Source organism: Lissotriton vulgaris, chromosome 4_1, assembly GCF_964263255.1.
Source record: "Lissotriton vulgaris chromosome 4_1, aLisVul1.2, whole genome shotgun sequence".
In the NCBI taxonomy this organism is placed as follows: Eukaryota; Metazoa; Chordata; class Amphibia; order Caudata; family Salamandridae; genus Lissotriton; species Lissotriton vulgaris.
Genome location: NC_141691.1, coordinates 201,808,006 through 201,824,159, shown reverse-complemented (window position 1 = coordinate 201,824,159; position 16,154 = coordinate 201,808,006). Strand labels below are relative to the sequence as shown.

At 48.3% G+C, this 16,154-nt stretch overlaps 1 protein-coding gene across 2 annotated transcripts in view; it reads left to right on the top strand.

The window, feature by feature from the left end:
• The window catches only part of STAG2 (STAG2 cohesin complex component), a 1,316,830-nt gene that overhangs the window by 856,423 nt on the left and 444,253 nt on the right, over positions 1-16,154 (top strand). For both annotated transcript variants that reach the window (XM_086918500.1, XM_086918501.1), the window contains one exon: positions 8,260-8,330. In XM_086918500.1, coding sequence (XP_086774626.1) covers positions 8,260-8,330 — 71 coding nt within the window. The remainder of the gene's footprint in view (positions 1-8,259; positions 8,331-16,154) is intronic.

Sequence of the window (16,154 nt, the reverse complement as noted above, 5' to 3'; positions counted from 1 at the left end):
CGGTCTCGACGTCTCTCCGTCGGAACCGAATAAACATCACTTTTTACGGCCAAAAGGCTTTGGGTTCTTTGCGTCGGTATTGTTTGCGTACGGTCTCGAGTTCTTCCGTCTCTCGGAGCCGGAATCACCGGAGTTTTTTACTACTCTTCGGACATCGAGGCCTTCTCAACGCGACTCGACACTAAGTTCCCAACATGGAGCGGAGTCCGTTTAAACTCTGTCCGCTCTGTGGGTCCAAATACCCACATATAGACGTACACCCGGTCTGTAATAAGTGCCTTTCGCCAGACCATGACGAAGGAAGTTGCCGGGCCTGTGCGAAGTTCAGGTCGAAGAAAACTCTCACGATTCGGCGCGCAGTGCGCCTTGTGGCCAACCAGGCGGCCCCGGATCCAGATAACATCTTCGGCGACCAAGAAGAGGAGGACCAGAGCCATCATCTTCAAATCTCCCCGCCTGAGACGGAGGTCGAGGCTGATCCGGAATATGACGACGACGGAGTCGTGGGTCAAGGCCTTGAATACGTCGACGAGGTAGGGGACGACGTTATGGTTTATGGGGCCGAGGAAGATAGCTCAGGGGACGAGCTATGCCCCGAAGTTGACGAACATCAGGAGAGGGTCGCGGGATCGCCTGTCGGCCTTACCCAAGACCCTGTAGCGCAAGCCACGGCCCCGCCTGCCGGCCCGGCCACGGACATACTTGCTGCGCCGAGGGTTTCGAAACCGAAACTGAAAACAACGGTCTCGACTGCACCTAAGATGGCCGACCCGAAACCGAAACCGAAAGTTAAGGACTCAATCGTCCCTAAGATGGCGGTCTTAACAGCAAAAACAAATAAACCGGCGGCCTCATCGACTCCGTCGACCTCCGGTCCGCAGAAGTCGAGGAAGCACGGCGATTCCAAAGGGTCGAAATCGGCGCCGGAGGAGAGATCCTCTAAAAAGAGTGGCACGCACAAGACAAGCGCGCCGGCGCCGGCGAAGCCTGCCAAGGCAACCGACACGGCCTCGGCTCCAACGGAGACATCTGCGCATCGCTCCAGGGACTCGGGGTTGGCGCCGTCCATCCCTCCGAAAGACCAACGGAACGTCGCATCCGAAGGCAAGGCCACCTCGTCGGTGCCGAAGACATCGGTCACCGACGCATCTCTTGTGGCTGCTTCACTACAAAGAATTAAAGACAAGGCCTTTTCTTCGTCGACGCCAACGCCATCGACGCAGAAGGCGGCAGACGTCCCGGTCAAACCGGCAAGTAAGCTCCTCTTCCTTCTACCGCCTAAAGTGGTGCCAAAGGCCTTTTCCTCGAAATCGACGCCAAAGAAGTCGGAATCTTCTACGGCGGGGACATCTTCGGGTCAACTGCTCGACCCTGAAGAGGATTCGGAGTGTTTCATAGACGCGGACACGGGGAAGTTAACCCTTTATAAAAGGAAGATCACTTCGCAGCCGGGGGAATCCTACGTCATTCCCCTAAAGAAGAAAAAGTTTCCACAGGACGCCTCAGGCCTCATGGAACCTATCCAGCCTCCTCTGGGAAGGAGCCCAACACCGTCTCCAGACCACTCTGAAAGTGAGGGCTATGGTGAAGATGAACAATACACGTTCACAGGAAATGAACCTGATGCGCAGCCAGATTCTTATTATGGCATTGGGGACCAAGGCACCCAGGATGTGGGGCAAGACCCACAGACTTTCAGTACACGTGCATCCCCTACGGAGGATTCTGCAGGTTTTCATGCACTCATTGAAAGGGCAGCTGCTAATCATGATGTGGACATGCATGCTGACCCTGTTGAGGAGGACTTTCTATTCGACACATTTTCAGTTTCGGAAAGAAATGTAAAGACCCTGCCTATGCTCAAAGGGGTCCTCAAGCATGCTGCGGACATCTTTAAAGAGCCTACCAGGGCGAGGGTGGTCAACCCACGTATTGAAAAAAAGTACAGACCAGCGCCTGCAGACCCTGCATACATTCGGGGACAATTGCCGCTTGACTCCTTGGTGGTAGCAAACGCACGCAAGAGGGCCAACTCCCAAACAACGGGTGAAGCTCCTCCCCCGGATAAGGAGTCCAAAGTGCTAGAGGCAGGAGGCAAAAGAGTGGCTGCACAGGCTGCCAATTTCTGGCGTATTGCTAATACACAGGCACTACTGGCACGGTATGATAGATCACATTACGACACACTAGAGCAGATTGTAGAACACCTGCCTCTGCAGTTTCAAGAGGGCACCAAGATGATTATACAAGAAGGACAATTGATATCCAACGCGGCCATAAAGTGCGCACTGGATGTCGCGGACACAGCCGCTAGGGCCATTAACACCAGTGTCATGCTCAGGAGACAGGCTTGGCTCCGCATATCGGGGTTCAAACCTGACATTCAAACAACCATACTTAATCAACCAGTCAATCCGGATAGACTGTTTGGTCCAGATGTTGACACCACCCTGGAAAAAATTAAAAAGGACACTGAAACCGCTAAATCGATGGGGGCCCTACAATCTCAGCAGTTTCGTGGCAATAATTTTCGTCGCTCAGGTGCCCGTGGAGTCACCAGAGGACAGATGGGTCAACAGTCACAGTTCCCTAGAGGTGGAGCACAGTCCTCGTACCCCAAACAAAACAAGAGGGGCTACAGGGGAAACAGCAACAAAGGGCGTGGCAAAGGAGGCAACAATTCACGCTCCTCTGCCCCAAGCAACCAGTGACTCTCTGTCACTGCCCCCCGACCATTTAACACCTGTCGGGGGGAGAATACAGCAGTTCCTGCCCGTCTGGATCAACATCACCACAGACAGGTGGGTGCGACAGCTTATCCAGTACGGTTACTGTCTAGAGTTAAAGTCCACTCCACCCAACATTCCACCAAGGCACAGACCTATGTCCGCAGAGCACTTGCACTTATTGCAGCAGGAAGTGTTGGTGATGCTGCAAAAAGGGGCAATCGAGCTCGTGCCAGTGGGGGAGGAAGGCACGGGGGTTTATTCCCTGTACTTCCTCATTCCAAAGAAGGACGGATCTCTCAGACCAATTCTGGATCTCCGTCCCCTCAATCTGTACATACTGTCAGAGCATTTCCACATGCTTACACTGCAACAGATTCTTCCTATGTTAAACAAAGGAGACTTCTTAGCAACCTTGGATCTCAAGGATGCTTATTTCCACATTCCGCTACATCCGTCCCACAGAAAGTACCTCAGGTTCACTATCCAGGGCACGCATTATCAGTTCAAAGTCCTACCCTTCGGAGTCACAACTGCCCCAAGGGTCTTTACCAAGTGTCTGGCGACTGTAGCAGCGCACCTCAGGAGGCAGAACATCCATGTCTACCCCTACCTCGACGACTGGCTCGTTCAAGCCAGGTCGGAACAGCAGTGCGCCGCGGACATGTCGACTACCATTCACCTCCTTCACGACCTGGGTTTCTCGTTGAATTACCCGAAGTCACACCTTCAGCCGGCACACGTCCGGCAGTTTCTGGGTGCGACAATCAATACCCTGACGGCCTCGGCACAACCAAACCAGGTCAGGATAGACGGCATACAGTCTCTAATCCAGAAGTTCAGACCGGGACACTCACTTCCAGCAAGAGTGTTCATGCAGTTGATAGGCATGATGGCCTCCTGCATCTTCATAGTCCCGCACGCACGGTTGCATATGCGCCCGCTCCAGGAGTGCTTAGCAAATCAGTGGACACAGGCTCAGGGACAATTAACAGACCTAGTGTTGGTTACCAGTCGGGCATACAACTCTCTGCATTGGTGGACTCCACACAACCTTTGCAAGGGCCGACTGTTCCAGGAGCCAGTGCCACAGGTTATCCTGACAACGGACGCATCTCTCCAGGGATGGGGAGCACACCTGCTCACTTACACAGTGCAGGGACTATGGACGACGCAGCAACAGAAGATGCACATCAACTATCTAGAACTGATGGCGATCTTCATGGCACTCAAGTCCTTCATTGTACATCTGTGCAACAAAGTGGTGTTAGTCCGGACGGACAACATGACCGCGATGTACTACATCCAAAAACAGGGGGGCACCCACTCACCACAGCTGTCTCACCTGGCTCAGAGCATGTGGAAGTGGGCCATTCAGAGGAACATCTTCCTCATGGCAGAACACCTCCCGGGGAAGGACAATCAGATGGCGGATCTGCTCAGCAGATACAGTCATCAAATGCACGAGTGGGAGATACATCCATCGGTACTCCAGCCGTACTTCCAAAGGTGGGGGCGTCCAGACATAGACCTGTTCGCCACAAGGGAGAACGCAAAATGCCAAAGCTTCGCCGCCAGGTTCCCACACCCCCAATCGCAGGGCAATGCGATATGGATGAACTGGTCAGGCAAATTTGCTTACGCTTTTCCCCCGACACCCCTGATACCACTGGTGGCGAGGAAACTACGGCAACACTCCATGACACTCATCCTAGTTGCTCCAACGTGGGCACGCCAAGCATGGTACACCACGTTCCTCGAACTCTCAGTGGTCCCGCATCAAAGACTGCGCCTCACGCCCAGACTTCTGACGCAGAACCATGGAGAAATTCAGCATCCAGATCCGCAACAGCTCAACCTAGCGATCTGGCTCCTGAAGTCTTAGAGTTTGGGTACCTAAACCTACCTCCTGAATGCATGAACATCATCAAGGAGGCGAGGAAGCCGTCAACCAGAGCATGCTATGCCGCAAAATGGAAGCGTTTTGTCATTTACTGTGCAGACAATGACATAAACCCGCTAGATGCATCTATCCCTAACATCATTTGCTATCTGTTACACCTTTATAAGTGCAAACTAGCGTTCACTTCTATTCGGATACATCTATCCGCCATCGCAGCTTACCTTCAAAATAGGCAGCATCTCTCAGTCTTCAGGGTGCCGGCCATTAAAGCGTTTCTTGAAGGCCTGAAACGAGTCATTCCCCCAAGAACACCGCCAGCTCCCGTGTGGAACCTCAATGTGGTCCTCACCAGACTGATGGGACCACCGTTTGAGCCAATGCACTCGTGCGAACTGCAATTCCTAACGTGGAAAGTTGCTTTCCTAATTGCCATTACGTCACTAAGACGCGTAAGTGAGTTGCAAGCACTCACGATACAAGAGCCATTCATCCAGATTCATCCAAATAGGGTAGTACTACGTACTAACCCCAAATTCCTTCCAAAGGTGGTGTCACATTTTCATCTCAACCAAACTATCGATTTGCCTGCATTCTTCCAGAACCCACAAACAGTGGCGGAAAGGATGCTCCATACGTTAGACGTACGGAGGGCATTGATGTACTACATAGACAGGACACAACACTTTAGGAAGACGAAACAACTCTTTGTTGCCTTCTCACCACAACACAAAGGCAACCCAATTTCCAAAGCAGGAATAGCCAGATGGATTGTTAAGTGCATTCAAATCTGTTATCATAAAGCCAAGCGCACTTTAACAATACCCCCAAAGGCACACTCCACACGCAAGTTGGGGGCATCCATGGCTTTCCTTGGAAACATTCCTCTAGAGGACATTTGCAGAGCAGCCACGTGGGTTACACCACATACCTTTACAAAACACTACTGTGTTGATGTACATTCCAAACAGCAAGCGGCTGTAGGGCAGGCTGTTCTCAAGACACTTTTTCAGGTTTCTGCAGCTGGCACGGGCAACCGCCGCTGATGGAGGGACTGCTATGTATTCTATGCAAAGATATGAATTTAGCAGCCCACATGCCTCGAACTGAATATGCTACTTACTAGTATGCATCTGTTCTTGGCATGTAGGGCTGCTAACATTCATATCGCCCACCCTCCTCCCCGGTGCCTGTCGCAGCTGCAGATATACTATTGTATTCAATCATTAGCATGGACATCCTTTACACTTTTCACTCCATCCTTTGCCACAATGGCGAAAAACAATCTGGGGATGGAGCCGATGCCCATGCGCACTGTAGTCCAGGGGAGGAGCCACCCATCTCAGGATACTTCGAAGACTCTTCCAGGACAACAATGTGCGATCATCCGGACCCAACACTAGGTGGCGATCTAATGCAAAGATATGAATGTTAGCAGCCCTACATGCCAAGAACAGATGCATACTAGTAAGTAGCATATTCAATTTTTTCTGCAGTCTAAACGGAGCAGACTGCAGAGGTGGAGTCCAGAAAAGTAGGGCTGGGCGGAATGTTTCATTCACTCTGCATTACTCTTTAACACTAAGTTCTAAGTTCTAACCAAATTCTGCCAAGTGCCATGTGGCATAATTTTTCTCCTGCGAGGCTTCAGAAAAGGAGAGCTGGTGATTGTAAGCAAGACTTGGCATCCCCTAGCTCTATTTTCTTACCCGATTTACAAAAAGGGGGTGGTGATGAACAGAGTGTCTGAGTTAAACAGACCACTCTTACCCAGTCCAAAGATCAGGGCTTGATCCATCACCGTTATTTATCTCACTGCCCCATCCCAGCTCAGAACCTGGCTATATGCAAATCAGTCTGTCCCTGGCCCAGTGCATCATGGGAACAGGGCAGACTAAACTACCAAGCCAATTCTTCACCAGAAAGGAGACAAGCTACCGGGGACCGGTTTCTGGCATTTCAGCCTTCTCCGGCCCGGCTTGCTTGAATCCTGATGGAGCAGTGAGAAAGGGACTCATGTCTGAGTATACCCTGCCACACCTATAGTGGCCAAAAACGATTTACAAAAAGGGGGTGGTGATGAACAGAGTGTCTGAGTTAAACAGACCACTCTTACCCAGTCCAAAGATCAGGGCTTGATCCATCACCGTTATTTATCTCACTGCCCCATCCCAGCTCAGAACCTGGCTATATGCAAATCAGTCTGTCCCTGGCCCAGTGCATCATGGGAACAGGGCAGACTAAACTACCAAGCCAATTCTTCACCAGAAAGGAGACAAGCTACCGGGGGACCGGCTTCTGGCATTTCAGCCTTCTTCGGCCCGGCTTGCTTGAATCCTGATGGAGCAGTGAGAAAGGGACTCATGTCTGAGTATACCCTGCCACACCTATAGTGGCCAAAAACGATTTACAAAAAGGGGGTGGTGATGAACAGAGTGTCTGAGTTAAACAGACCACTCTTACCCAGTCCAAAGATCAGGGCTTGATCCATCACCGTTATTTATCTCACTGCCCCATCCCAGCTCAGAACCTGGCTATATGCAAATCAGTCTGTCCCTGGCCCAGTGCATCATGGGAACAGGGCAGACTAAACTACCAAGCCAATTCTTCACCAGAAAGGAGACAAGCTACCAGGGACCGGTTTCTGGCATTTCAGCCTTCTTCGGCCCGGCTTGCTTGAATCCTGATGGAGCAGTGAGAAAGGGACTCATGTCTGAGTATACCCTGCCACACCTATAGTGGCCAAAAACGATTTACCCAGCCGGTCATGGGCAGAGGGCTGCCGCTCAAGTAGATGTTCTATTTGAAAAGCAAAATTAACATGAATGGCTGCATGCTCTTGCGCAACCATGGTTTTGTTCACATTGACTTTTCAGCACTGCTCATGCTACCCACGCTAAATTGCTGACCAAGCTGCATATTTTATACCCATTGGCTCAACTTTGTGGAATCTTGTGGAGTTCTTATGTAACTCCGTGGAATGCTGCAGAGTGAAACTCCACAAGTTTAGCTCCCCCTAAAGAAAAGCTGCACTGTTGGTTTGTGAGAAAATGGGGTGTATTAAATGAAGTGGTTGTACAACCTCACCATAGAATACACTTACCAGCCCCTTTGGGACCAGTGAGTTTAATTTGCTAAACCCTCTAGCTCAAACCTGGATTGCTGTGACTGAGCAGCAAGGCTTACACAAAGGAACAAGGAAGGCAGTCCTGGCTACAGGGTCGACATCCCTTGAAGTCCCCTTGGTTATGGCAGTAATATTGTCACCACTGGACATCAGTATCATGTCACAGCCAAATCCTTCTCTGGTCAGTGTCAGGAGTAAGAAAGTCTCATGTTGTTGCACCACCTTCTATCATTCATTCCAATGCTTATTTCTATTGACTGAGGTTAGAGGGCAAGAATGCTCCACTCCCTTAGAACCACAACAATGTTATCTTGTTATGGGTGTGATGCTTTAAAGACAGTGGGTGGTAGAGATCTTACCTCAGGCCAGTTTGAGGTTGTATTTCAGACCAGGACTGTTTCATAATATATATATGTTCAACTTTTAAGTTTTTTGTCATCAGAATTTGATACTTATTTATCACATTGAGATAAAGTATTACATATTTACTTCTTCAAATTTATTAGGGTGAGGATCCTGATGAAGATGATGCTTATCAAGTCTTGTCAACACTGAAGCGAATAACTGCTTTCCACAAGTAAGAACAAAGGGTGAAGTTTCTTTTAATACAGTAAAATGTGTATATATATTTATATATATTATATATATATATATATATATATATATATCATATATATATATATATATATATATATATATATATATATAACATATATATATATATATATAATGAAATTGGTGCTCTAGTAATGTGCCATTTGGGTCTGTGAATGATTTCACTTGTAACTGCTACTTTTACCTTTTCTGAAATGTCCTTTCCTCCATGCTTGTGTACATTTTTATGTTGAGTTTTAAAAAATTGTTATGGCTCAGATTTTCTTGCCTTTTAGTCACAATTCTAGGACATGAACATGCCTTTATTTCCAACTATAGTCAATATTTTTACTTTGCAATACTAACTTTACCCAATGAGATTCGTTCCTCTTCCCTGAACACAAAATCAGGATTCTAGCTGTGTCACAACAGCAGGGAAGTATGTCAGTCATGGACCTATATGACCTATGCATATGATACTTAAGATCTTGTCAGGAGTTGAAGCTTTGGGATAAGGGCACACTCCTGCACCTGAAGGTGATCAGTGAACGGGTGGCAAAGCTTAATGATGCCAAGCATGTGAAGAGGCTGCTTTTGAAATAAAAGTGCTGTCCTCACTCAATGTTATAAGACCATTCTTGGACACTAGGTTGGTCAGTCATATTGCAAAGCTCCATTGCCACTGAATTTTACATGCCATCATCGACCATTAAGAACATAGGCTTGAAGGGAGGATATTTTTACAGACGCTACCAGATCCCTCTAGCGTGCTTTCCAGCTCTACATAACTGCAAGGCCTCCGCTTTTATTTCTGCCAGCAGGCCTTTCTCCAACGAGGATTGTCCCCTCTGGTCAAGCTCCTAGGCCTATGCTGAAGCTGTTCCAGGTTTCCACTTCAGCCCCAGGGCCAATTGTAAGTTTTTCTGTACCAATGCCTGATACCCACTCCAGTCGTACCTGATCCAGTCACGACGTGGGTCTCTGACCCGGAACTGCCATCAGCTCACACTGGGCCTATGTTACTCTATGAAATAAGTAAGGTCCAGGCAATGATTTTAAACATGTTCATCCTTAGCCTCTCTTTTAAAGCTATTACTAGCACAGACTAGAATTCACTTTCACTCCAGTATGGTCCAGGGTATACTTTCGGTCCTTCACAACACTGACAATGACGAAGAGGTGGGCAATCCATTCAGCCCTCTTTACACTGATGAGTCACTGTATTTAAACATGCAGAGTGTCAGTGTGCTATGTTCCTCACCAGACCAAGAGCTATACTCCTCCCTGGAACACCAACCGAAGAAAGTGCCTCTTTTGCTCTAGTTTTGCGGAGAGCAGCGGAAGAGCTAGATTTGCTTGTGCCTTCTCAAGGAACCAAAGCCTATTTATTGACTACATTTTATCAACCAGGTTCAGTTTTCTCTGAGCCGCTATTGTTTAATGAGGCCTTGTGGACACTCTACAGGCCACTTGGTCTAAGCCATGTTTAGTATCTCTCTTCAGCTGACCTGTGGCCAGACAGCACCTACCCCAGCCCCTGTTGACCCTTACTTTTTGACAAAGCGGTCAACTGTAAGCCTTGTGGTGTAATTGTCCATGTTTAACTTGATTTTTCTTCAGAACACCTAGAAAGACTTCAAAATACCAGAACACAATGTGAAAACTATTCGAAATAGGACTTTACACACTTTAGAATACCAAAATACAAAACCAACCAAGCGCAACACTCATTTGCCAAGTATTATTGCAACAAGTTAGTTATATCAATAATGCACATGTAAAATAAATGCATATAGTGAATGTACATACATAAGAATAAATGCATAGAAAGGTAACTGCATGTACACAAGAGTAAGTAATTAGAACTTGGAATACTTCACTGGCTGTCTGTTAGGCATCCTCCTTACCAGCATGACTGGGGAATCTTCTGAAACCAGTCTGGTTCCTCAGGATATTCTACATTTGAGGAATCTGCAATTAGAGTATCCACCAGAAAGAACTTTACTGGAGTTAAGGAAGTTGTTGTTCTAGATCTAGTCTTACGATTGGATGATAAATATATCATAGCCACCAAAAACACTGTTACTCAAAATTAATAAATGGCTCTTCTGAAACATATTTATGAAGCTGCCCATGGAGCATCTTCATAAACTTATGCAGAAGGCCCTCAGTTTCTTCTTTTGTGCTGTACCATTTAAAATAAATCTGCACGTGCCCCAGAATGTCAGAATGAGTTTGCAGAGTACTAAATAATGCAAATATACAGAGCGAAAGTTACTAATAGCCCTTTTCAAAGTTTTTCCCATAAAATTGCAGTAGTATTTAGAATTGCCTTCACTGCAACAGAAAACAAGTGAAATCTTTGAATCGGTTCCTTTTGTGATTTGAGCCAAGAATTGTCTAGTGATAATTAGCTTAAGAAGACTGCCTTAGAAGGCTCTAGCGTATTGCCTATTTTGTTTATATTGAACGCTGGGTCAAAAGCTGCAGCAGCAATAGAACACTCTTAATCTTTAGAGAAGCCTATGAAGAGGAATGTGGCCATTAACTAGAAAGGTTAATGGCCAGAACTGTGCTGGACTAGGAAATTGTTTGTGCACTGCCTAAGTAGAGAAGCTGGGCATTTCCCAAAAACTGCACCTTGGAACACAAATGATGGTAATTCGTAACTCAGTGGTACCAGTGTCCCACTGCACAGAAATACTTGAAGATGTTTAAAAATGCATAGCTTTCCTTCTTAACAAATGTTTAATTTCTTTTTCATTGTTGTAAGGAAGTGGGTTTCTGTTGCAGTACCCCCCCCCACACTTTTTGCCTGATAACAGATGCACTTTTCCTTGGTGTGCCCTGGTTCCCTTCCAATCATGTAGCTATGGCCTGTGTTCCTTCCCTAAAGACTGTACTAAAGCCTAAACCCAATTGACATCTATGGCCACATGTCAGCCCCTGGTAAATGGTACCCTAGGTTCCCGGGGCATTGTGACCAGAGAAGACCCCTAAGGTCTGCAGCACTTATTGTGCCACCCTTAGGGGCCCTGTACCCTGACACCCACACACTGCCTTTGCACTGAACTAAACAAAGAGTCGACATGGCACACATCCCTGTGTGCCATGCCCTCAAACACACTGCCCTGGCATACATTAGTCACCCCTCTAGCTGGGTGCACTATGCCAGTGGTGTGGGCACAGGTGCGTGAGCCCTGTGCCCCTACAGTACCCAGGGCCATTCCTGGGCACTGTAAGTGTAGTGATGCCATTAAGAGTATATGGTGCTGAGAGGTTGTCATTACGTACTCCACAGTACCATGATGGCTAGACAGAGTAGTTTGATATCAAACTTCTCAGCACATTAAACCTACACTGATGCCAGTGTGGGATTTAATATCAAATGCACTACTGCCCCCTGAACCTAACCTACAATCCACGTCTTGTCTGAGAAGCTGCCTAGGCTGCCACACAGCAGACATGGTGCTGGACCCCTGGGTAGAAAGCCATCTGCTCTCCTGGGCCTGCAACAATGCACATCCTGGGCGAGGTGCTAGGGCTCCTCCCCCAGGATGGGCTGGGGAAGCTTCAAAGGCATGCCGCCTTTTGTGAGCTTCTCTAGGGAACTTGCTGTACTCAGCAACTGGCTTCCAAAAGTTCTTACTCCCACCCTCCCCCCTCTGGTTGGAAGACTGGCGGGAAACCTGAAAAAAGGAAAGGGGGTGTGCCAGCCTCGGCCAACCCCACCCCTCAGATGGGGGATGCGAGGTGAAGCACATATCCGGGCTCTGGCCAGCTTGAGGATGGGGAGCCCTGCCCAATCAGAGATAGGCTCCCTCTCCCCTCCCACAGGAGAGGAGCAGGATAGGGAGTTTATTCTCTCCACGACAGGGACCCATTGGTCCCTGCCCTTGCCCTACCTTTAACACCCCTAAATGTAGTATTTAGGGGCACCCTGAACACAATCCTTCCTCAGATCCCAATTTGAAACAAGCAAGAAGATCAAGAAACCCGAAAACCTGCTGTGCAGCTGACGGAAGAAGAAGACAACACCAACTGACTTGCCCCATCCCTACCAGCCTGTTGATGCTTAAACCTGCTCCTGCGAACCTCCGGTACCTTCCGTGGTCAGCAACCTCAAAAACGACAGAGTACCTGACTGCCTTGAGACTACCAAGACTGGAACTCCCACGAGCAGTGGTTCTGCTCAAAAAGCAACAACCCTGGTGCCAGCCAGGAACTGCGAATCCAGCACACTCTGCACCCCGGCGATTGTGACCTGAAATCCAGTGCCCAAGGACCCTCCTCGACGACCCAGATGACGCCTGCAGCCTCGCAACAAGGGACCACGACCAGCAGGGGGTAAGATTTCCCGATGTCAAGACACCCATGCACCCGACGTGCCCAACTCCTGGGTGCCTACCTATCCTCCAAGATCCTAACTTACCCCTTGAAGTGTTGGTGGCTCCTGAAGAGTCTCTGTCCCCGAGCCTGCAGCCTTTGTTCATCTTACAAGTTTTCTATTGAATAACATTGAGCGCCCGACCGCTCAAAAGCACCCTGCACCCAGCCGCCAGAGTGCCCCTGTGTAGGAACTGGGCTCGCCAGGTCCCCAGGGGGTAGCTTGGACCGAGCAGGCAGGCACCCGAAGCTTAGGTGTTAAGTGACTATACAACACACACATCCACTGAGACAATAAGTGCACGCAAAGACTGAGTCCACACCAGATTGCATGATTCAAATAAATAAGTTTTATCTGGGATCAAAATCAGGGCAGTCATAATCACAGCAGCATTAACTCATTGCTTTCCCTTAAAAACACATGCTTTCCATTTCTTGGCCATAAATACTTAAATAAATATAAAATAACAGTAAGCCTGGTAACAGCCTTGTTCCTAGTCAGCTCCTGCAAGTAATTCCTTTTTAAGACATTTAAATAACATTTCATTACTCGGCAGCAGCCACTTCGTCGCTGCAGGAATCGGCGTGTCAATAAATGGGGGGGAAACATTTCCTAGCTGTAAAGATAAGCCATTTATCAGCAAATGTAGTGCATTTCACATGGCTGGAATAAAGCAGTTCAATAATTAGAAATTAGCATTTCTTTTAGGTAAACTCCAACAGTTCATTAGATGGGCAACAGGCACTAATAACCTACGGCCCCCCGCGGCTGGATGCCTGGCTTTCACCTTGGGGATGCCCAGTATGGGTTATCTCACAGGGAAAAGCCAGGACGGGTTCCCAATGCAAGCGCCGGGACACCCCCTTGGGGTAGCCGTGCGCTATATAAGATACACTAAAAATAAAATAAAAAACCTTTCTCCAGTATTAGGGGTGTCTTTCATAGATTCACATGCTTGAATATTCCCCGTCGTCGAAGTGGGAGTCCCACGGTAAATAAAATAGCAATAATGCTAAATATAATAATATATATAATGACATATTTATACATATAATACATGAAAAAGAATAGAAAACATAATAGGAATCTCAAAAAACCATTCTAAATAGGAATGCATGGTAAAGAGAAAAAACGACTGTAACACATTAGTTTTATTATGTTAGCCCAAATTACAGCCAATCAGGCGTCAGCACCCTCTAGAACCTTATCCTCAGAAGCTCAAGCCCTCAGATTTTCTACCGCACGTCGTGTGGAGGGAGGCTCCCTGAGCTCTGCTCAGTTTTTCAACTCTACTCATCTTTTCCAGTGTTTTTCACATGTCAAGTAAGAAGTCTTTATTTAGACCCTGCTCTTCTTGTGGGAAGCTGCGCCTTTTTGAAAAGGACCCCCATCAGAAGTGAATATATTGTTTATACCCTGATCATGAGGGCAGCAGCTGCAAGTTCTGTAGAACTTTTTCTACTAAGACTCTGAAGGACAGGGAAGGCCGCCTTCTCCTTTGGCTTCAACGTCTGAAAGACAAGGATTCAGCCCGGTCAGACGTAGAAAGTTTTCATTCTGGACTTTCTTCAGCAGCTTCTAAACATGGAAGTTTGCAGGATGTTCCATCTCCTTTCCTAAAGAAGATGAAGTTAGCTTTGCCTCTAGCTTCTGTGGCATCGTCAGCCACTCCTACCACTGTTACGCCCACGAGACCTGGCTCTCAGGCGTCTTCTGCTGCCTCACGAGGTGTTTTCACGCCTCTAAAAGTTCCGCCGTCGACGGGAGCGTCGACGAGCGCTCCGACGACGAGAACAGCATTGGCTACATCCTCGACGACGACGCTGACTACCACACCAGCTTTTTCATCATAGACGACGATCTCATAGACAGCTTTCACGTCGACGAGGGTTGCCTTGCCTTCCAAGCCAGTTCCGTTGACGATCCCCATTTCCTTGTTGACATAAGTCTTCAAGAAGTCCTCGTCGCCGACGACGACTCCGTCGACAAAGAACTAGTCGACGAAGATACCGTCGACCAAAGACTCGTCGACTAAGACAACGTCGAACAAAGCTTCGTCGACGAAGACGCCGACTACTAAGACTACACTGGTGTCGACGGCCGTGCCGTCAACGATTGTTTCGTCGACGGCCTCGTCTACAGCTGATCGACCGTCGACAGTGGCCCCGACGACGATTCAGTCGACGATGATTTCCCCAAAACCGTCCCCGCCGACGACCAAGCCAGCATCGTCGGCGTTATCGACGACGGCACCGTCAACGGCGGCACCGACTTCCTTTGCCTCGTTGACGTTGGTGCCCTTGAAGGCTTCAGAATCTTCTCATCGTCTCAACAAGATTCCGTGTCATCAACTCTGATCCTGAGACGCAACCTCCTTCTCCAATGTTTGCCACTACATCTGAGCCTGACTCTGACTCAGAACAAGAAGGGGATACCTTTGGAGCGGCACAAAGTCCATCTGACTTGATAATTAAGTGACAAGACACAGATTCAGATGAGGGTGATCAACAGTCTCAGTCTGAGGAACAGCTGGTTCAAATCCCTATGGCCACCATTCCTTTAACTTTGATCTCAAATCTCCAACATATGCTGGATGATTATAACCGCCGTTTCCCAGCTACGCCGCAGACTACACAGGCGCCATTGCCGGCTACAGTGGCGCTGCCTCCACTTCTTGGCTGCCTGTGTTACCAACTTCGTCGCAGATCCAAACTTCTGTTAGGATCCATACCACAGTCTATCCTCAGGAAGTGGATGATGAGGCGATCCCGGAGCGTGAGGAAGGAGAAGTCCCCGACAATTCGGATGAAGCAGGTGACCCGGATATGGCGGACTAGGATGATTATCGGGCACAAACGCCCTTCCCTCAGCCAGGAAATTCTGGAGATTCACCTCCTGTGGATTTCGCCAATTTCCATCTTCAAATGGACAAAGCAGCTCTACGCTTTAAATTACCAAGATCACAACGTGAGGAGGATTGTTTCCTTTATGATTTTAAAGACAAACCTTATAAACAGACCCACACGATTCCCATCATCGATTTTGTCTGGAAGGAAGGAATTAAGCTCATGACTGCTCCAAACTCCTTGCCTGCACAAATACCGCGCCTTGAAAAGAAGTGCAAGGGATCTCCAGCTTGCCTGCTTTCTCACCCCAAACCAGACTCGGTAGTGACTCAGGCCGCACAGTGTCGGGTCCGAAACCCAGCGGCCCCTATCACAGCCCCTCCGGATAGAGAGGGTCGACGTCTGGATGCTATTGGCCGCAAGTTCTCAACAATGGCTTCCACGTCTGTCCGAGCAGCCAATGCCTTCGCCTTTTTGGGACGCTGTGACAGACAAATGTGGTCAGACATTTCAGATCTCATAGAACTCATACCTGATGCTTCCAAAACTGACGCTTTACAGATCCTTCGAGATG